The sequence below is a fragment of the Calonectris borealis genome, chromosome 1, assembly GCF_964195595.1.
Source record: "Calonectris borealis chromosome 1, bCalBor7.hap1.2, whole genome shotgun sequence".
NCBI lineage: Eukaryota > Metazoa > Chordata > Aves > Procellariiformes > Procellariidae > Calonectris > Calonectris borealis.
The window spans coordinates 76,318,421-76,340,740 of record NC_134312.1 but is presented as its reverse complement, the minus strand read 5'-3'; the positions used below and the strand labels follow the sequence as shown (position 1 = coordinate 76,340,740).

Genomic DNA, 22,320 nt, shown 5'->3' with positions numbered 1-22,320 from the left:
GGACTGCCACCTTGCTGATGGGTTTGCGGAGTGGGCAGTCAAAAGGCCTAATATGGTGACTGAACAGACTCATCTCAAATCCATGTGTGTTCTTGCCTTTAAATGGATTTACTCTAGGCATGTGAGGATGCAGAGATGATACTTCATTCCTTTGTCACTGAACTTGTTCAGTGTTTGTGCTTGGGAAAGGAAGTAATGTTCTGCTTTGGTGTAGGAATCTGTTCGTTTTCTCTTTTTCAGACTTCATTATCCTGTCAGTGTGGGTAATGCTGGCCCTTAGTGGAGTAACCGTGCAGCTTCGCCGAGAAAGAAGTGAAGTGCCCTTCCCACCGCACCCCTATCTCACCTGGAAGCGGGAAAGGGAGCGCAGAAGCACCAATGTCTTAGACCCTAGCCATCACATCCCTCCCCTAAGAGAGAGGATCCATAACAAGCTACTGCATATCAAAGAGTTTTTTCAGAAAGAGCAGCCGGCTGGGGAAAGAACTCCGTTGCTTCTGTAATCTGCCAAATAATTGGTAGGAACAGAGAAGAAGAATCTAGGAATGGTGAGATGAGTGATCACCAGCAAACCAGCTAGTGGTGCAGAATTTACCACTGCCAACTTGTCCTGCTTAATAAGAGGATCATATTTGCCCACCTGGAAGAGAAGTTATCTGTCCGGTACGCTACATACTGTTTTGTGACTCTTTCCTCAATGGCCCACTCAGCCTGCTGCAACATGCATATGTCTAGCTGCAGAATCTTGTACTAATGGTCAAGTACAGGTATTTATCTTGTGGTGATCTAGTTTAATGTTTAGGTATGTGAAGTATAAAACAGCCCTTAGAAAGCAACGTGTACAATGCTGCTTCTTCCCTCACAGTATGGAAACCGCTGCTGAAATATTGCCTGACTCGCTCCTGAAGGTGAGCAGTCTGTCAAATTGTGAGGGATGAGAGATAAGGACCATACACAGAAGGAGTTCTAGCAGGAACTGAAGTATCATCCTCTAATATAGGTACAAAATGTGTGGCTGCAGACACAATTGTTTCTAAGAAGTATTACTGAACCTTGCAAGCTAAACTAAGTGACTTGAATTTAAACTGCACTGAATTAACTGTTGTAAGTGTGCACACTGGGGCTCCGGAAGTGGACCTGATCTGAGACAAGACGACTTTCTCCCTTGCTTTTGGATGGTTCTGTAGCAAGCTGGTCATCTGGTCTCTGTGCAGAGATGACTGCTAAGAGAACACCAGAGGTTTGCCTCCTTGTTTGCTTTCTGAACAGCCTGTGACTGGTTTCTGCTCTGGTATAATCTCTTTTTTGATGGTGCTGTCATAAAAGAAAAACTGAATAAGCTCTTTGTAGCCAATGGCAATTTTTTTCCTGGAATTGGTTGAAACACTAACTATTTTTATTTTTAATCAGTATATCTTTTAGTTTTGCCTTTACGGGGTGAAAACAGCATCCAGCTAGCAAAATACTGACCAGGATCCTTGCTGACTGAATGTGTTCCTTACCAATTTGGATTGCATCTGCCCAAAGCAGAATGTCGTATAAAAACAGATAAGGGACCACTCTTGTGTTCAGTGGAGGATTGCAATCTCATGTGGTGGCTTTATTCACTTCCTTAAAAACAAAACAAACAGCCATTTTCAAAATGCAAACTGGAGCATTGTGGTTTTGGCTTATGTAAATGCACAAGCAGTCCTGAGGCTGTCCTTGGTTTTACCTGCCCTTGCCCCCCATGCCCAATCCTGGTCTTCACATTCAGTGTTTACATGGTGATCTGTAGTGCATTAAATGATAGTTGAAGTCTTGCATCCTCTATCTTGATACAGGGTATGGTGACTCTTCCTTCTTAGTCTCGCTATCTTTGTACCTGTAGTGTAGGCAGCAAAGTGCATAGTCCTTCCTGTCTGAAGGTGAATGGCTGTGCTGCTGCTACCTGAATGGAACCACCGTGAGTGAATACCCTAGTGGTGGGAACTGAAGTTCTCGGCCACCACTTTAGATTCTTGGTAGTAAGTAAGAAACAACTCTTTTGTAAGGAAACTGGCAAAAGAACTTTATCTGGGAACTTAGTTGAAAGTTAAAACACCCTGGCTATAGGAAGGAGTTAATTACTTTAAAATGACTCTACTTACCGGCCATTTTTCTTTGAGTAAAAGCTTAATGACACAGTATCTGAGGTGACTGAGCTGATCTGATGTTTAGAGAGGCAAATCCCATGGTTGCTTGGAGCTGGAACATCTGCCTCAAACAGCAGAGCAAGGCTGAGATCCTGCAGTTTAGGTCTTGCCTCACTGTGCTGTTGTGTGGCACACAGGGGTAAACGAGGAGCTCTTTCCCTGGCCTCTGGCAGATTGATGCTTGCTGACTGTCCTTACCGCACTGATATTGAGCATGTCTTTGCCGAATTCGATGGCAAGTAGCAAACACTTATTTGGTATATAAATGCTCTTAAAACATGTTTACCTTGTTTTTTTTATAACTGCTGTGATTAACATTGTGGAAGAAACAAGTTTAACTCTAATTTTCTATATCTTTTATAATAAAGATGTCTTCTGAAAGACTATTGGAACTAAAGGGGTCTCTTTGAATTCAATGATGCTTTTACAACTTAGCTTTTGCCTTTGGTATTGTAGGGATGGTTTGTTTTGAAAAATTTCTTAGCCCACCTTCAAGGGATGAGGTGGGGGGGAGCTTAGCTGACCTGTTGTAAGGACTTACTGTAGTTACGGTGACACCCAGAGGCTGAGAGCGTGGTTATGTTCTGTATGAAACCAGTGAGGAAGTGCATGGTCCGAAGAGGCTTTTTTTTATAGCTTCGTCAGCTGAGGTTATAGAGAACAAAGGGATGGTTGTCATCCACTTCTTGACTGGAAACTAGTCTGCAAGATCATGTAGGAAGTCTATGGCAGAACTGGGCTTTGAACTCTTCTTCTGAGATCCTGACTTGAAGATTCTGTCTTTTTTTTTTTAATACTGCTAAGAGACGGTATGGGAATTTTCTTCCATATTCTTTAACCCATAGTGTATTCTGATTATTGTCACTGTTACTTACTAACTGATCCACTGGGGTGTTAAAGAGGTAATTTTCAAGGCTTTTTTTTGTGTACCCCCTGAGACAAAAGGAAAACTGGATCCTACCCTGCTATGCCTTTGTTCTGACTGCAGAATCTCTCATTGGAAGCATTTACTGTCTTGCTGTATTAGCTGCACTACATTGCAGTTTTGCTAGCTTAAAATAATGCTATCTGATGCTCCCGGGGAATCTAAATCTAAACCATGTTCTTCTAGGTAGTGATTCCCCTGTAAAATCAAGTGTTTTGAAGCTTCATGTAAGCTGAAGCTTTCTGGATGATGATGAATGATGATCTACTTCCTGCTGCTGTAGAGAATTCTCCTGCCATGGTAGCTCCAGTACATTTCTTTCACTGAGTCTTCTGCAGTCTTCGCTGCACTGTAATAATGCCACAAAGATCACGTTGTGGTATTTGTCTTAGCTGCTTGTAGAGCTTTTGAGGGTCTGCACACGTTCCAGTCCTGCCTCAAATCTGCAGGAGAAGCTGTCTTCCTTCTCCCCTCACTCACACCCATGCTACTTTCTCCTAGCAGTTAAACAAGCTGTGGCACAAGTGGACTTGAGGACACCGATCTTTTTGAAGAAACAGATCTTCCTTTCTTCTTGTGTCTCCTTCCTCACTTTAAAAACACAAACCCAGCCTGACTACTGCTTCATGGAGTGCTACACGTGTAAGGCAGCTTGCCTACCTGCTTCCCCAAATGTTCAGAAAGCATGACTGAAAATAGAAACAACTCATGCTTTCCATAGGTGTACTTTGGAGAGGAGGAAGACCAGTTCTCCCCTCTCCTAAGCTTTGTGTTTTGATTGGGGAGCAGGCTATGGCAAATTATAGAAGGGGCCCACAAAATAAATGTTCCTTTGTCATCTCTGCAGTTATGTATCCTACGCAAGTGGCTTTCCTTACTGGGATGAATGGTGTGGTGTGGGTCTTCCAATCTAATAGTCCATGCTGCTAGTGCTTGGTAAGAATAAAAGGTATTAGTCATTGTTCTTGGATCTTCTCAACTGGTTGGTAGAAATATGTTGTGTATGTCAGGTTATAAATCACTCGCAACCATTTTGGGGGCTCAGCTGCTGGATATTACGTAAAATCCATGATCAGAGACTTCTGAGGAAATTTTGGCTTTGTTTAATACCTTGTCATTTGTGGCTGTGAGCCTGGCTTTGAGAAACCTGAGCAGAATGAGAACATTGTGGAGTGCCAGTCTGAAACTAAATTCAGTCCTGTGAAATAGACTAACTGGCTGACATCTTTCTGGTATGGCTGTCAGAGAGAGACTTTAACATGTCCTCGCTTGTTTGCTGGCTTACTTTCAAGCTGTTTTGTTTTCCTGTCTCTGAGTCACTTCGGCATTGCCAAAACTTTATGGAATTGTCCCAGGCAACTGGATAATGAAACAGAGGGTAAAGCAATACTTAGCTTAAAACTGCTTGAGGACCAAAATCCTGTTGTTATAGGGCACATATATCAGTAACTCTTCAGGAGGGTGTTTTTATTTTTAATTAGAGGCTAAGGACTGAACTTGGCTAACAGTAGGCAAAACTGCTGATACCTCTAGCAGGGCCTAGTCATGAAGCTCAGGCAGTGACCTCTGGTGGCATTGGGTTTCGGTAGGAGGGAAAATGTTGTACAAGTTGCATGTTTGGGTGCTGTGTGTTGCAGAGGGAAGAAGGGGACCCTTTGTCTCTGCTCTGGTCTCTCCTATGTCCTGTGTGAGATCCGTTCCTCACTGCTGCTCTCGGGCTGAGCCGTGTTCTGCTACTCTTGGGTGAGCTTGTCAGCTCTGGAGCTCCTGGTCAGCTCTGCTCACAGAGAAAATATTCTCTTCCTCTATCAGATCTCCTTAAGTAGGCCCTAATGAATTTCTTTAACTCTTTCTTCAATTTTTAGGTGACTAGGTTAGCACTCCTGCTCCTAACCCTGAAGTGCAAGGTGTGTGTTTTGGCTTGTGGTGTCTAGGCAGCAGGCTGGGTTAAAATCATCCTTCAGCATTGCAGATCTTGTAGCTGTTGGTCATCCACTACATCTTCCTCCCTGCTTTCCTAACTAGTGCTGAGCTACCCTTACCCAGCCTTTGCTTTTCTTTACAGTAGCAAAAGAAATAAGTGAGGCATAAAGAATTTCTTTGGTCCCCTCTGTATAGGTGTCTTACTCCAACCAAGAACACGTGCAAAAATAGCCTTTCCCAAAGCCTTCCTTTTGTAAGTTCTCACTGACACTTCTCACCCCAGTGGGGCTCTCCAGCTTTCATTCTGTCCTTGCCTAGAGCTGTCCTTTATCTGAAAAACAGGAAGCCCTTCCTGAGAAAGCAGTATGTCCCATTTTAAAATGTGCATTTTTCACTAAACCTTTGAGCTTTTCATCTCTCTTCCCAAAACTGGCAACAGCGTGCTGTAGGTTTGCACGTGATCTTTGCAGTGGTACTTGTGGTGGGCTTTACTATAACTTTGGTTTCTGGTCAGTTATTATCCAGTGAATAGTCAGAATAGGAAGCATTGAGCTTTTGGTAAGTAAATATTAAATATCCTACAGATAAGTATTGTAAGTGTTAGGTCAATGTGTTCTAACTTGGCAGCTGAGGTGCATTGATGTATCCCTGCCTATTTATTTGAATTTTGTCAGTATTCATCCGATTAGGTTGTCCCCTCCCACATCTTTGATTAGTAGGCTTTGATGTTTCAGTTTTCTTTAGAAACAGTAGCTCCAATACCATTTTTGCCTGTTCAAGCAGGTGCTTGTTGTTTATAATTTTTTTTTATTGATCTCAGACCTTGTCTATAGCTATAGGCAGACAGCTGTCTCCTATTTGAGTATGCAAGGCTTTATACTTTCATGCATGCTGGAAGAAGACAACTTCAAAACAGAGCAACAAATTAGCTCATTTTGGGGGTGAGAGGGAGTGGGAAGAAAAAATGGTTGCATACAACTTACCTACTGCTTCAGAACTGGGACTTCACAAGTCTGCCTTGTCAGAAAAAGCACCCTTTGCAATTTTTCCATGCTATCCTTAGTGCCTTCTGGTTATTATCTAATGTGCTCAAAACAAGCTGGATTTTTTTTTTTTTTACCCTGAATGCTCTGGGGGGAAAAAAAAAAGTCATATGCAGGAAGCAAAAAAGCACAAAGAGTATATTGTAGGAGGCAGCTGATGTTTGCCTAGCCAGTAATTTAATGAGTTGCATATGATGATTCATTTAAAAAATCGTTTGCTATGTTCCTGAGCATAGTATTGGAAAACCTAAGACACTGATCACCCCACATTCATTAGTGTGTTGTATTGTTTGAGCTTCCAACAACAGAATTTTCAAAAATGTACCTAATGCTTTACACTGCTGAAAAGCTGTCCTCAAACGTATTTCTTAAGGTATTTTTGGTGGTGAGAAGATTGTAGGGAAACTACTCCTTCTGCCATTCTATAAAAAAGGTGAGACTTCGCCTTAGGGCAACGGAAAGGGACTGCAGTTGGAGTTCTGCTTGTTTCCCTTGTGCTGCTGTTCTCTAGCTCGTGTCTGAGGAGTGTTACCAGCATGTACTTTTTCAAGACTGAAATTATGAAACATTTCCCTCCATGTTAAGCAGTTGCTTGAGGTTTTCTTCTTCTAGATGTAAGAGGTTTTTTCTGACCTTGGGAAATAATCATGCTCTCTGATACAGAGGTGTGCCCACACTGGCTCCCAACAGGCATGCTGCTGCATCAGAACATGTCTGGGGAAGGGAGGTGGTTGCAGCCGGCAGAAACATCAGTACCTTTTCTCATACAGTCATTGAAATAGGATCTGTTTTATTCTGTAGCACACTTTAATATGTGGCAGGCTAAACAATTTTGTTTAAATTAGTCCGCTCTACTGTCATCAGTATGACATCCAACTGCATCACAAATGAAAGAAGTGGGATGGGCAAAAGGTGAGGCTGAATGTGACCTACACCTCTACCAGGTATGTGCATGTGATATAAACCAGCTCTCTGCTGCGCACGGTTCTCCCAGCACACCTTGGTGTTCCGGAAGGGTAAGTTTAGCAAGAGGTCCTCTGTTGATGTTATACAGAATCTACTCTTCTGCTCTTTGAACGGTAACAGCAGGCATTTGTCCGTCGGTGCTGGTTGGAGGATAAGTGCGGGAGAGCGTGTTGATTTTTCTAGGATAATAATGAGATGGTTTTATTTGCACACCAAGTTAAATGAATCCTCTGAGAAGATACCTTCTGTGACAATCGTGCAGACAGCTGGCAGCTCTTGGACACCTACAGCTGAATGGTGTTCCCACTGCATCTTGTTGCTTTTTCTCCTTTTATTTGGTCTCTGGTAGCAGCGTGTATCTTGATGCTCCTTCCAGAACTCAAGTGTTACCAACAGCAGGATGTTGAAAAGACTGGTAAAGTAGTTGTCTAATGTTAAAACTTACTCCTCTACCATGTTCCTTCGCTTCCAACTTAGGATTTCTTTTGCTCTCCTGTCTCATCTTCCCACTGTCACTGTATATGACCTGTCATGCTGTGACCAGCACTACAGTGTTCTGCTAGCCAATTTAACCACCTGTCATCTCAGACATCCATATCTGCAGAAAGCACAGGTGCATGTTTTACATTCAAATAGGAGATTTAGAAATTTTTTTTTTAGTCAGCAAAAGTGCTTTTAAAGCTTAATGTTTACCAACTAAAACTGAAAACTTCCTAAGCCAATGTAAATCTTATTTTGGGTATCTACAAAGGGATCCTAGTAAATGTAATTCTGCATGAAAACAGTGCCATTAGTTCTGTATTTTAAGATAATCTTGTAATCCAACGTGTTTGTTAAAAAGCCAAAGCTATTTAAAGCTTTTGGTTATACAAACCAGCCCAATTTAGTTTCAAGCTGCCCTTCAGTTTTACCTCAGTTGAATAGCTGCTACATGTATTTATGACTTAGTTTGACATTTATTACCTGTCTTTAAACACAGAATTTATGATACTGGAAAAAAGTTTCTCTTCCGAGAAATCATGGGGAAGTAGAGAAAACATTGTCAGCTTCTGAATGTAATCCACTGACATTCTCATTTACACATCACAGAGAAAGGAACCCAGAGCTTGAACCAACTCAAAAGTGACTTTTTTTAATCTTCAAGAAAAAACCACAACTGTCACAATCTCTGTACCACAATATGTTTTGATCCAAAAATCAAAGCCCAGTGGACTACTTTTTTCTTTATCCTTACTGCTCCTCCGTGTTAGTAAACAGTTCCAGGGGTTCATTTGAAAGATGAGTAACTACCTGTGCAGAAGTGATTGTTAGTTTTCCAAGAGAAAATGAAGACTTTACAGAGGATTTTCTTCTTTTGCTATATAGCAACATGAATAAAAGCACTAGAAATGGGCATGCCTGCCTTAAAGGATAAAAATAAGCTAAGTAAATGGCAAAATGATGTCTTTTTTTCTTACATGTTTCTAACAAGGCTCATTTCAGATTCAGTACCTTGCTTTAATCATGAAGACAGCCATATTTTCAGTCAACTTTATTGATAAAATAAGTTTACTGTACAGTACACAATTCTAGCCATAAATTCTTTTCAAGCCATCTGCATTACAAAAATAACAGGTATGCAATGAAAAATAGTCACTCCACACACTGTGAAGGTTCTGTAAAATCCTAAAGTGATCAGGTCGGGACTGACAGGGGAGACGTATCAAACGTGAACACTAAGAGTAGATAAATTAAGTCACATATTTTTAATTTACAAAAATAAACACTAATCAAGCATTATTTCATAATAGAGCAACCTTAAAGAACTGCCACAGACTAACAACCCTTCTCTGCTATACAACTCTGGAGATTGTATTTGTAAGACAAACCAGGCAGTCAGCCATGAAACTGCATTCAGCATTAAATGGATATAAATGCCTCTGATACCAGTCAATGGCTGAAAAGACACTTCTAAAATTAACTTAATCAACTGAAACCAGAATTTCTCATAAGTTTGCAACAACAAAACACACTCCATTAAAAAAAGATGTTGCTGCTTATAAGTCACCAGCTTGCAAGCTACAGTAGAAATGCAAGATCTAAATTATAGAAGCATTATAGAAGCAAAGTTTTACAGATAATAATAGCAGACAAGTAGATTTTGTGCTCGAGCTAAAATGTTCCCCAAAAAAATCCCCCCAGATGTTTAGCAAGTTTGGAAATGGTTAGAACTTTTTTCCCATGCACATGAATGTCTTCAATATATTCTTAAGCCTAGAAACAAGCTAAGATGCTCTGGAAAGAGAAGTAGCAGTTTTTCCATTTATAAAAAAAGCTATGAAAATTTGGAGAGCTTGATTTATCTCTCCTTTCTGAGCTCTTCAACTGCATTTCCTGGTACATGGATTAGTTAATTGCAAACTAGCATTTATTGTCTCTGCTAAACATTCCTCTTTCCCACCATGTCACTTATTTCTCTTGAAAGCACTACGGGAAGGAGGGCGGCAACTGACAGCAACAGAACGAAAATATTTAGCTCCCTATAAATTAGTTCACTGGGAATTGAAAGTTCAGCCTAAGACCTGTGGTGCATTTACCTCGAGCCCAGGGAAGCTGTACAGAGTCAAAGGAAGTTGTATTTAAAACTGACACACTTAGAACTGCTTGATGCTTTTGTAACTGAAAATCAAATTTGATTAAGTAATAGTTGATTTCAGAATAGGAGTTCAACTCATTTTGCTAGGTGAGTTATTAAACAGCCAGAATACTCAACTGTGGGCGGCACTTGTAGATCTACAATTTTCTGTGGTTGAAAGCTTTCACTCTGCTTCTTTGCGTATGCATTCCAAGTAAAGAATACATTAACATGCTGGACAAAAGGTGATGATACATATCAACACTAGGAATGCCTTTGCTGCCTTGACCAAGAAGTGGTAGTCTGACAAGCAAAAGCCAAGTATGAATTGCTTCGGCACCTCTTTACTAAAAGCCTGTCTGGTGTAGCACTTCCATCATATCAGCATACAATACAAGCTGCACTTTATTCTAGAAAAGCCAATTCCTTTTCAGGATTAAAAGCAAGCAGTCTATTTGTCAGTATAGCATACTGAAACTTTTCCTAGTACAAACATTAACACTTACCTGAAACTTACCTAAAAACCTTCTTGATGACTAGTACTTAAGAAAGAAAAATTAAGAGCATTGATTGCAGGCATGCAGGCTGCCAACTTTGCCATAGAGCTTCTCCCTCCTTTCCCCAACCACCCTTCTGCTGCTGTTTGGGTGCTTTAAAATTGCCATTTCCCAGTTAGGAAGTTTGGGCAGGCAATCGGCGAAGGAATAGATGGGACTAACGTGGCTTCTTAGCTACAGAGAACTGAGCCTGGTTTTCTCTCATAAAAGTAAAAGCTAAGGCAGAATTATACTATGCTACCTGCTTTCCAGAAAACAATAAAGTGGGAGCATCTCTTTTCATGTTTTGAAAATACAATTAAGTATACATGCTTTTAAAGAATCTTGTTCAGTTTAAAAAAAAAAAAATTGAACAACTGCAAAAGCATTGCTTATGTTTAAACAATTAGCCTTATATTTGAACAGGATACCCCATGGCTAAGTAACAGAAATCTTTAAGTTTTATGGTGCCTATGTACCCTTTCCATTAAACAGGTTTGTTGCAAAATGAGAACTTGCTAAAAACTTACTAAAATGAAAAAATGTAACGTAGATCATGCACAAAGCATATTCATAAATTACTACTTTTTAGCAGAGATCAGACTTTAAATCTTATCTTTATTATATAATAGGTGCAGTGAAACTTTGTATGAGCAATAATTTATATAAATTATGTGAAATCTTGTCTTTTATCTGTAAAATGACTTCATATAAAAATAAATCCCAATTCAGCAAGCGCATTAATCCATTTCCGACTGAAGTTAGATCTATGGCAATTAATCTGTCACTACGGTTTTTGTAGAATACCAATTTTAATTTATTCTACGCAGTATAAAAGCCACTAAACTGGAGTTTAAGATGCGTTAGCTTGCTGGTGCCCTATTCAGTAACAAGTGCTTGACAAGTGACCCCTGATACTCTGTTTGAAAAGTGTGCAATTGAAGCTTGTTGACTTCCACAGTCTTTAGCTTTTCCTCAAGCTCAAATCACTGCTTGTTACTAACCCTGACAGAGACGTACTCTCTGATGCATCTTCTTTCTTGAGGTTCAGGAATGATTCTCTAGTTATTTGAAGAATTTCTCTCAAGCCTTTGTTTTCTTGCTATAACCCGGAGAAAGAAAAGGCATTAATAGAATGCCAGAAAGAAGTCAAGATAACTGCATTAATAATCTCCCCTTCCCTCTACTCCAAACATATGTGGAAGGATTAAAATACTGATTTGCAGTCAGGTAGTGCTATGTTATCTTCTGAAACTAAGAACGTTAGGTTTCTGACCCTCTTGCTCTCTTGAATGGGCATTAAGCATCAAAAAAAAGCTCAAAACACAAAGATGGGTAAGAGGGTAATTAAGTTCAAATGTTGCATTTCAAAAAAATCTCCCGTTCTTTCCAGACATTGTGTCCCATAATGAACTACTTTGCTAGCACTTAATAAAAGAGCAATAGTGTTGACTCTCCAATTATAAGCAACTGAGACCCCCCTCAAGCACAAAATTATTATTAAAAAAATAGTAATATTTAAAAGCCAAAGTTGCTTCCTAGTGTCTTATTCATTAGGATGAATTTGTATTATTTTCTAGCTTTTTTCCTACACGGAGACTTAAAAAAAAAAAGAGAAAGCTTAAGCCAGTATATAAATATAAATCACTGATTCTGGTGATCAAGTATCACCTATGCAAGACTTGACACTGAGCTATAAGGGGGAAAATAGTACTTACAGTCCTCCCAACAAGGAAAGTGTAACAAAATAGCAGTATGAGTGACTGGTACAGTAACTCACAAAAGATACAGTAACTCAATATAAATAATTGTGGTAACATTTACTTCCTTGCTATTTGTGCCACTGCTGTTTTGATTTCATACTTACCTCAAGCTGAATGATACGTTCCTGCTCTTTACAACCATGCTTTTCATCAATTTCAATGGCTTTTCGCATTACTGCTGCCATTTCTGTAATTTGGTCCACATGCACTTGCAGCTCCTAAGACATAACAATAAAATAATGACAGCTTTAGTAACATATTTTCTGCATTATTAAAAATAAGCAAAGCATTAAATGTGAATTTTAACTGCTGTGCCACTGAATAAAAATGTGAAAACAGGCCTAAATTTGAGAAAACAAGTTCTCTCTAACTTTATAGCATGAGTGGCCACTGCAGTGGTGTTTATTTAAATATTTATTTAAATAAATCTAGTTTGCCACACAGTGATCCCTTTTATTAGAATTTTATATAAGCTTAAATGACTATGTCTTCCATAGCTTCCACATGTTCCAAATGGCTACAAGTTAACAACGTGCTTGCCCTGATAAAGCCTCCCTGTGTTGCAGGAGTTGATGTATGTAATTTTGGATATGCAGAAAGACTAAATTCACCTAAGAACTGCAGGGTATGCGACATTCTTTCCATTTGTTTTAAGTTGTTGTTATCTGGGATCTGGGCTTCAGAGGTCGTTGTCCTTGCTGAATTGTAAGAAAAACTTCTGTGTCCTGACTGACCTCTTTGTGTCCGTTCATTAACGCTAGCCAGGGTACTTTCCTATTATAAATAAATAACTACCACACCTCACTTGGAGAAGGAGGAAAAAAAGAGCAGTAGTTTGGTTTGCTCTTGTCCTGTTCCACTACCAGGAGTGGGATGATAGAAGCCATTAACATAGGCATAACAGCCTTTGCAAGGAAGCCAGCTTTCAGATAACCTTCATTATTTGCAAAGAAGTGATCTCTTACCTGGACCTTGTTGGTTCAGGTGACAATTTATTTTCTCACTGGCCAATCTACCAGCAGGAAATAGTTAAAGGGTCACTAGTTCTTTTCCCCTGCAGATCTAGATAAAGACCCTATGCCTCTTTGGTATTCATTGCTGTTCATTTAAGCCAAATATTTTAATGTATTTCCAGAAGCTTTTATTTTTCATTGTCTTTTCCTCAACTTGTCTTTTATTCCAACTCTACTATCATGCCAGCCTATTCATGTGTGACATGACCTTTGGACAAAATTCACAATAGTTACTAACTAATATCGGGAAAAGCAGAACAGTAGAACTGAAATGCAGAACAGTATACGCTAAAGTTAAATCCCACCTTTAAATTATGAGTTTGACTGGTGGTCCATACATCTAGCAGATGATCAGCTTGCCTTTATGCTACCAGAAATGATTAAACTACCATAAAGAACTGCCTCACTTGGAATCATAAACTTTACCTGATGAAAACAAATATACTTCACTAAAATGAACATCAGCCCTTTCCATCCTTTCCAATTGCCAAAGCTATGGTTTAGCTGTTTACTCATTAAATGCCTACTCACAGCATGGGGCTGAGGGGGAGGGAAAGAACTTGCTGTACATCTTTATTTTCTTCTCAGTTTCCAGTGAAGGTGATTACATGAAATATTTTTTCAATGAAAATCTAAATTTAGCTTAAAGGAAGCTGTGATCGGTGGTAACAGAATGAGTCGGCAAGGATGCACCCTTGAGAGGGACTGGGAAGGAGTTAGTGGTTTTTAGATATACTGCTGTCCTCCCTACTTTGTATTTTGCCAGCTTACGTGGCCTCTTAATCAGTATGATTTAGGGCTTGTTCCAAGGTCACTAATGTTAGATCAGATTCTAACACAAAACTGTAAGGTTCTACTCTGGAAGGCAGATGTGTAAAACTTAGATGCTGTAATATCAAACAATGCAATGAATGTGTTTCTTTATGAAGACAGCCTCAAACATCTACAAACACTTTTTGTATCTCTCACCTTTTTATTTGCATGCATTCTTTCTTTTCTCCGAAGAGGAAAAAAAAAACCACACGCGTTTTTAGGCCTTGTTTCAGTTGAGCAAAGTCAAACAGCACACTTGGATCAGGGCCATTACTACCAACACACGCTTTTCTCTTGCATACAACACTGCTAAAAGAAATTGTTTTTCTATTTAAAGGAGGTGCTTCTTGATCTGCAGAAATCAATGATTTTGTAATAATCTTTTGTAAACAGCATTAGCTTAGTTAATAGCTGCCACTTGAGAGAAGAGCAATTACTGGTAACAGCGAGATTAATTCCTTAGGTATGATGGATTTTTTAGTTAACAGGAGAGAAGTATTTAAAGACTGCTTCAAGATTGTTCAGTCTTACTGAATGTGAAGGCTGATCAGAAGAATAAATAATGACATTCCAGAAATCCTAAGTGTCAGGTTAAGGGTGATAAATCCTCTTGATCAGGCATTCTTGTGGGATCAGGTTTGACCAAAATGTTGAAGCCTAAATCTCCTGTTTAAATAAATATTGTTCAGTGTTCTCCTTTTTTTTTTTTTTTAAACCCCAAGCTTTGAACCCATAGAAGTGTTCCAAAATGAAATTTCACAGTCCATTTCAGGACAGGTATCATTTTATCCTCTTGTCTTGGTACTCTTGAGGCTGCAAGATATTTTATACTATATGCCAAGGCAACTTCTTTTGAAAAGGATATATACCTATCATTTTTTAGGAGTTTATGTTAAAGATATAGTTCTAATCCAGTAAATTCTTTCATACTAACTAAGTAGTCCCATTGATTTCAATGGTACTAATTACATACATGTTATTTTGTAAGGAGATAAGAAAACATCAAATTCTTAAACTTTGCTTTCCCAGTATGCAGACCCTAACTCTGCTTTGCAGACTTAGTTTGTTGAGGTCAAAGATTATTAAACACTTAGAACTAATGTTTGTCTACACAGTTACACTGCTCTGAGATGATTACATTTCATTTAAAATGTAATATAATACTTTGTTAGAAAGCTCCTGTTTAGATCTTTTAGTGACCTAGAATCATGAATTTTCCTGAAAATACATTTTAAAAGCCTAAACTATGTATTAATGCTATAAAACCATATATTAACCTTATATGAAGCTGCTGAATACTCATATACCTCCCTCATGATAATTTAGAAAAACATTGCTTGACAGCACTTTGCTTTTCTAGTTTTCAAAAGCCATAAGATGAAGCACACCTAATACCAGCAACTTTCACCACCCTTCAAGCATCTCAGGCTGCCCTGGACTACTCAGCAATCCTGATCAGTACCGAAACACGAACCAAGGGTTGAAGCAGGAAAGAGGAGAAGTACGTGCTCAATATTCAATATTCAAATGAGCTTTGAAAATATATTTTTTAAAAAATTTACAGTATTTAGGGGAAAAAAATACTTGAATATTGAATTTAAAAAGCTTACTCCTCCTACTCTCCCCAGTAAGCACAGGTTTACTAATTATTTCTTGGGAGTCACAAGCGTAAGTTAAAGCCAGTCTAAATGTTTGAATGTTACTGAGATCTATGGGCATCTGGAAGTATAATAGGGCAGTTGCCTTAAAGACCTAGGCAAAACAAAAGTAAATTAAGTAGATACAGTAATGAAACGCTACTTGATAAAAGCTTAAATAAATCAGAAGCTAGTAAGGTTGACTTACTAGACTGATCGAGTTTCCTGTTCGTGTTACATGGACTGGATTAAAAAAAGTAGGACTTGTTAGCACAATGATACAAAAACTGAGACAAAGTAAGCTTTGAACTGATCCACTACTAAAAAAACAAAGGCAAAAAAACAATGAAGTTATTACCTTGGAATGTTGCTCTTTTAACTTCATTATTATACTTGGATCATCCTTTTTGCTGGCCATAAGCAACCTAAACATCTGTTCTCTGTACTTGCTCATTATGAGTTCCAGAGCAGACTGATGTTCTTCAAGAGATGTCCGTAGTTCTACCAACATAATTTTAAATTCAGTTAAAGTTTAACAGAGAAGAACTGAAACAACATGCAAAAGTACTTCAGCTTGAGAAAACCTAAATAAGCCCTTAACTGAGTGTCCCCTCTCCTTGCACCATAAAATCTACATAGGCTCTACAAATGTCTTCAGTGCTGACAGCCCTAGGAAAATTCTTGTTCAGTCAGGAACAGAAGGTCTTTTGTTAATATGACTTCATATTCAATCCCTTTAGCTGGTATAAGCCATCTTGAATGTAGCTGAGGAGCTTTACTCTAGCCACTATAAGCCACACTGTACAAAAGCTGGAAAGAAGTTTACAGATCTGTTTTAATCTGCAGCTTAGTAAAATAAGAGTTAAAAAATGCTTATGTTCAAAATATACTAAGTCAAAGGACAAATAACTCCTGAGATAAGACAAGATTCATACAAATCAAGATCACTGACTCCTTTGCTGAATGTAACTGTCAGAATACCTAAGGTATTCCAGGAGGAACAATATATTCCTAGTGTACAGAATTCCAGAAGGAATTACACTACTGCACTTACATTACAACTTGTCTTGACTGCTCCTAAATTAGTTATTTTTAGCAGTGGGAAAACACATTCCCAAATAGATACCTATATTGTAGAAGTAAGTTATATTTATCTTCTCACTTGAACTGAACATTAGATAAGGACTGAAAAAGTAATTTTCCACAAGTCTCTCTTTTTGTTAATTATAGTCCCAGTGGTTGGAAATTAGGGCTTTATTAGATTATATTACGATCAGTTGAACTGACAAATTGAGATTGGAAGAAAAAATTTCTTCTACAACAATTTTTTGAGAATAGATCAATGGTAAAAGTCTCACTACTTCCAGTAGTGCAGGCTGGAACTTGTAAAGGTTAGAATATTCACATTTTACCTTTATTTTCCTGTTGCAACTCCCTAATCTGTCTGTTTTCTTGTTGGATACCCATCACTAACGTAGACCGAGGACGATGTCTTGCTACTTCGTTGAGCTCTTGAATTTCTTCTTGGTACTAGTTATTAAAAAAAAAAAACAAACCCACAAAACAACCACAACATAGTTGAGTTACTGAAGGCAAGCATTACTCAGCAAGTCACAAAGGACCAGTTCTTATGTCAGTCAAAGTCTGTAACCAGCAAGATAATGCTTGCTTTTAAATAATAATATCAAACAAACAAACAAACACACTTCTGAAGGTGTTGCTAACATACTGCCCTTTAGAGACACAAAAGTGTCACCTTTGTTTTTAAACAAGTTTCATACCTCAGATGTGTGTAGTGGGCATTATTTAACCTTCAATTAATGCAGGTCAAAATCACCATCAAGTAATTTAAAACTGATACACATATGGTAAAGAAAAACCATGAGGTGTTAACCTCTAGATATTTACTGTGGCTTCCCAATACCTTAAACCACAAGGTCGTATGGGTACAACTCACACGTACCTGAATGAATGGATCCTGACTCCCAACAAATGGGTAAATTTAATATTCTTGATTTGAAGTTATGAAGCCTCTGCATGAATAGTTTTACAGGGATGAAGCACATGCAGGGTTTTATAATTTTAGAGGCCCATTAATATGTCCTGTGTTCTATTAAAATGACAGGATAAACTCCCATATGGAAAGTCAGTAGACACCTTTGTGTTTTTCCAGAAGTTCTCTAGTGAAAGTCACGCTCAATCCAACAACATGCCTTGAATAGCTTAACATCAGAACGGAAATGATCATGAATAAGCCTAAGAGGCTGCTTTGAAACAAAAGGAGACTGTGAAAAGATAAAGTATTCTGAACAGAAGAAAGCATGACAGGGCCTCTTGAAATTAATAAAACAAGTAGTATTTCACAGAAGAGCAAAACACAAGACACCACACAACGGTTTGTAAGATACCAACCCCATTTCTACCAGCGTTCTTCAAATAAATGCTAGTTTTCAATATTTAAGCTAGTGTAGCAGAGAAAACTTCTTCACAGGATCAAACTAAGTATATAAACAACCTATTTTTAGATCATAGTCACTTCCTATAATGAAAAAACTTAATATGGTATTAAAGAATTAACCAAATAACATATTGATTCTACATTGTACAGTAGCACACAAAAATGATTTTCAATTATGTGTTTCCAAGTTGTTCTTTTAATGGAGTAAACAAAGTTGAAAAACAAACCTGTTTCATTGCTTCAACCCGCTTGTTAAGAGCTGTAGTCTGTTCAATAAGAGCTTCTGCTGCGTTGTCATGTTCCCTTAGCCGTTCCACCAGTGCTTTCGCATCTGCTAAGGCTTTTTCAATTGTGCAACTCATTTCTAAAGATTAGAAATGTATTATTTTCACAACACCACCTGTTTGCTATACAGAGAACAGCTATCTATGTGATATATACATACAATTTTTCTTTTTTGTCTAAAGCAGCTGAATACAACCTTTCTCTCAGAAACACCCAGACATTTTGTTGTCTTTTAGGAGTAGGGAAAATTTATGTACCTTAAGAATACCCTGAAGTCTGCTTTTCCTTTTCCTCCTTTTTATTTGCTGTTGAGACCATATATCAGAGCAAATAAATGAAAGTAAACTTTGTGTTGTGAGGAGAGTATCAATATACAAAGTGCAAAAGGAGGACTATTGAACATATGGAAATTGAGCAGTGCATGTCCTTCTGTAAGCAGCAGAGAAAAAAAAAGAATATTAACTTTTTCATTTTTCAATATTACCTTTTTTTTTTTTTTTAACGTGCCCATTAAGTATATCAGTCAGATATACTTCAAGATATTTGAGAAGTATAAATCCAGCACAAAAGAGAATGCCAAAGGACTACAGTGGGCTGGAAGATTTTGATGAATTAAATCAGCAGAGAAGGAACAGCTCAAACTGACAGAGTAGAGAAAATTACTGGGGGAAAATTCAGAAAACTAAAGGCTTGTGTTTTCTTCATGTCTATAAATGAACACAAACATCACTGCATGGAATGAAACTGTAAAATTTTCAACAGGATAGAGAAAGACAGCGACTTAGCTAAGAGAAAGAACTGACTGCATAGTTAAAATAGCAGCCTTCTAATTGCAGTAGTTGTTAGCAGAAATTACCTATTGCTAGAATTGCTAAACTTGCAAAATGCTTGTACATACTAGCATTTCCAAAACACTGGCCTTTACATTGAATTTTTTCATACTCACTCTTGATAGATTAAGTTTCAAGACTGAGATTTTCAGCCTAAGTTTTTCTTTTTCTTTTAAGAAACCTTGCACTTTTGCTGCTGAAAAAGAAATCTACTTTAACTCCTTTAACGGTTCTTCAGCAGTCAGACAGCAACTATAGAGGCTTATTAGCGTCATGGGCCTTATTAATATAAGGCTTGGTATTTGTTTCAGGAAACTTTCTAAGGTACTGAAAGATCAACTAAATCCATTTCTTACCCAGGCTGTTTGCTAAAGGAGAAATTTTTGTAAGCATAAAAGGTCAGTGAACCTTTCCTGAGCTACAGGAAAAAGAATTTGGTCCAAGTTGATTTTCTTTCTTAGGCACCTTGACAAATCATAGCCTAGGATCTTTAAGCCAAGCTTAAAGAAATCCTCACATTTTCCCCAGCTGGCCTTTTCCCACTGTCCTAGGTAAGTAGCAGAAGTAATGATATTTCAAACACCAGAAGTTCCACCATTCCCCTCGAAAGATTGACAAACATAGCAGGAATATCCTGCCCTCATGCATTAAGGTGGGGGAAAACTAAGCAAGGCAGCAGCAGTTTAGAACGTTTCCTCTGAAGAGCTCTCATGCACCCCAGCACATCCTGCAAGGTCTAACCTTTTTTAATTTGGTAATTTCATTAGCTGCCCCCTCTGCTCTGAGGAGCACATGTAATATAAAACCATTTAGTTTACTTTTTCTATGTCAAAGAGTCTTCTAGGGACCCTACCATTACAGAAAGGTTGAGCCTTGGTTTCTGATAAACGAGCTTCAGAAAGTGAGTTTTGTGTACGGACAGAGCACAACTGTTTTAACCTGTGTTTTCTGTGATTCATGTGTTATAGAAAGCATCAACATTTTGGCACGTACAAGTTTTCTATAGACATTCATAATGTTAATTCCCTCCTGTTTATCAATTAGTGTTTTCATTTTAACTTCCGTATGTATATATGTATTTGAGGTATCAAGTCAAGTTCTTCAGCAGACTGGTGTGTTATCACAGGTAGTTAATTTATTCACTCTGGTTTAGCAGTCTGAGCTCTTTTTAATATTATGTAGAAAGGAATCATACTGCATTGTTTTTAAGGATCTGCTTTTCTTGCCCCTCATTTCTCCTTCCAATTCTGCTCTCACGTTCTTACTGGACCACAAAAATATCACAGACAAAAGATGACCTTCCACACTAGCTGGCTAAACTGTTACAGAAATTGGTTTAATCAAATCCATATTTAAGGAGAATTTGAAGAGCAGTCTTTAACTCAATTCACGGGTCATGAATTCCCTAGCCAGTATAAACAAAGCCTCTCAGGCCTCTTCATGAGTTTGGAATATATTTGGCATTCAGACTACAATGCAGTTAACACCTCTGATAATTTGTATGCAACTATATAAATTTTTAAACACAGTACGTATTCATCCTCCCATGCACTTTCTCATTTTGACCCAACCCAACCACACAAGATAAAAAGAAAGTCGTTGTAGCAAAGCCACCGGTGTTCTTTTTCACAGCGAATGAGTTGGGGAAGACACGTGTGCGCCTTGTGTGGAATGCAGCCGTGCAAATTCAGCAGTGACTATCCACCCTCAGCGCGCAGCAGCTTCAGCAGGCCAGAGGCCATCTCCTGTTTTCAGGCAGGATTTGTACCTCAAAAAGGAGAGCCATTATTTGTATCATGGTAATTCCTAGTGGCTCCAAATCTTGACTAGGATTCCTTCGGGCAAGAGACTGGCCCTAATCCTTGGAATTTAAAATCCTCTCTAGTTGCTCATCCAGCTGCCTACGAAAAACAAAACTTTTGTCTTATCCTAAAATAGATCTAAACCTATGAGTTAACCTGGACATTTAGGGGAAAAAACCCAACCAATGAATCAAATATATTTGATTCAAACCCGTTCTTATTGTATATTCATTTTTTTACAAGCATGAGGACTATAGGAGCTAAACTTAATGATTCCTGAACTCTACCCTACAAGAGATGCCCAGTTGCAAAAACATTTGTTAGTCTGCAATCTTACCAACAGGGTCAACAGGTAGCAAGAGCAACAACTCAAACAGCATAGCAATACTGCTACTACATACTCATTTCCTGCTATTTACTAATTGCTTTCATTATCAAATTTGGCTGCCCTTAAAAAAAACCCAACACCAAAGAAGAAAGATTTTTGCGCGACTATAGCCTTCCACTAGTTTTCTGTCTCTTCTTTCTTTTATATCCTCATTGAAAACTACCTTTTCCCCTTCGCTTTTTTCCTCTCCGCAGTTCCCAGTTTTGCAACGTCGAACCACGCTGCAGTTTCTAAGAGTTTCGGGCTGGCCGCAAACCTCCACCAGCACTCCCCGTGTAACAGGAGAGTGCCACAGCCTGAGCCGGCGCCACCACCGCTTCCCGCAGCAGCGAACAAACAACGAGCCTCCCACAGCGCACCGGCCCAGCCCCCAAACGACGCCACCGCTGCAGCCCAGTTACACGCCGAGCAGACCTGCGGTTTCCCCGCCGCTCGCCGGATAAGGGAGGGGAGCGGGCGGCGGGGCGGCAGCTCGCTCCCTGGGAGTGTCACCGCCTCTCCCCGCCGCCGCCGCCGCCGCGAAAACGGATCCTGAGGCACGCGACAGGCAGGACTGTCGCGACACCGGCACCTGCCGTGACACGGCGGGCACGTGAGGGCCGACGAAGGCTCCCTCGCCAAAGCCGAGCGGCAGGACTCGCCCCGGCCCACCCCAGCCAGCAGTAACGGGAGGGGGGGGGGCTCCTCCTCCTCCTCCTCCCTCGCACCCCTCGTGACGTCACGGCCCAGGGGCTCCCCGCGCGCCCCAACGCGAGTCCGTTGTGCTCCCAAACGACCGGCGGCAACCGCACCCCCTCCCCCCCGCCCGCCCCGCCGGCCGGGCTGCCCCCAAACGTCCCTTCCCCGCCTTGCGCCACTCACTCATGACCGGCGCCGGGGGTGAAAGCCCCGACCGGCCCGCCCCGCTGTCAAATGGCGGCGGGCCGCAGGGGGAAGCGGAGGAGGGACGGGGGAGGTGCGTCCCCGCCAGTGGGCGGGGCGGCGTGAGGCGAGGGCGGCCGCGCTACCTGCCAGCGGCACCGGGCGAGCGCCCGCCCCTCTCGCGAGAGGACACCTTGCCGCCGCTCCCCGCCCCGCCGCCTCTCCCAGCTCTCGCGAGAGACGCCCCTCCGGTACCCGCCCCTTCTCCTCGTCTCCCTATTGGCTACCT

At 39.8% G+C, this 22,320-nt stretch overlaps 2 protein-coding genes across 6 annotated transcripts in view; one reads left to right on the top strand and one right to left on the bottom strand.

Annotated features, from left to right (window-relative positions):
• Positions 1–10,558, top strand: part of TM7SF3 (transmembrane 7 superfamily member 3) — a 28,977-nt gene extending 18,419 nt beyond the window's left edge. For all 3 annotated transcript variants that reach the window (XM_075161209.1, XM_075161201.1, XM_075161217.1), the window contains one exon: positions 241–10,558. In XM_075161209.1, the coding sequence (XP_075017310.1) occupies positions 241–503 (263 nt within the window). In that variant the 3' untranslated portion in view covers positions 504–10,558. The remainder of the gene's footprint in view (positions 1–240) is intronic.
• Positions 8,754–22,273, bottom strand: FGFR1OP2 (FGFR1 oncogene partner 2). Of its 3 annotated transcripts, none has more exons than XM_075161265.1 (6): positions 22,032–22,273; positions 18,093–18,229; positions 16,820–16,937; positions 15,766–15,908; positions 12,049–12,162; positions 8,754–11,283 (listed from the first exon to the last, which is right to left on the bottom strand). In XM_075161265.1, exons 1-6 carry the CDS (start codon positions 22,033–22,035, stop codon positions 11,146–11,148), a joined length of 654 nt encoding a protein of 217 aa, XP_075017366.1. In that variant the 5' UTR covers positions 22,036–22,273; the 3' UTR covers positions 8,754–11,145. The 3 variants fall into 3 exon arrangements, with proteins under 3 accessions (XP_075017366.1, XP_075017374.1, XP_075017381.1); XM_075161273.1 differs by lacking the exon at positions 22,032–22,273 and adding an exon at positions 21,334–21,968; XM_075161280.1 differs by lacking the exon at positions 22,032–22,273 and adding an exon at positions 18,408–18,426.
• Positions 22,274–22,320: the final 47 nt, after the last annotated feature.

Excerpts from the sequence above, each read along its gene's own strand:
- FGFR1OP2 (XM_075161265.1), bottom strand. Across the intron at positions 15,909-16,819 it reads GTTGCAACAGGAAAATAAAG|AACTACGGACATCTCTTGAA; the intron begins GTAAAATGTGAA and ends TTATGTTGGTAG. Across the intron at positions 12,163-15,765 it reads TAAAAGAGCAACATTCCAAG|GAGCTGCAAGTGCATGTGGA; the intron begins GTAATAACTTCA and ends GTTATGTCTTAG.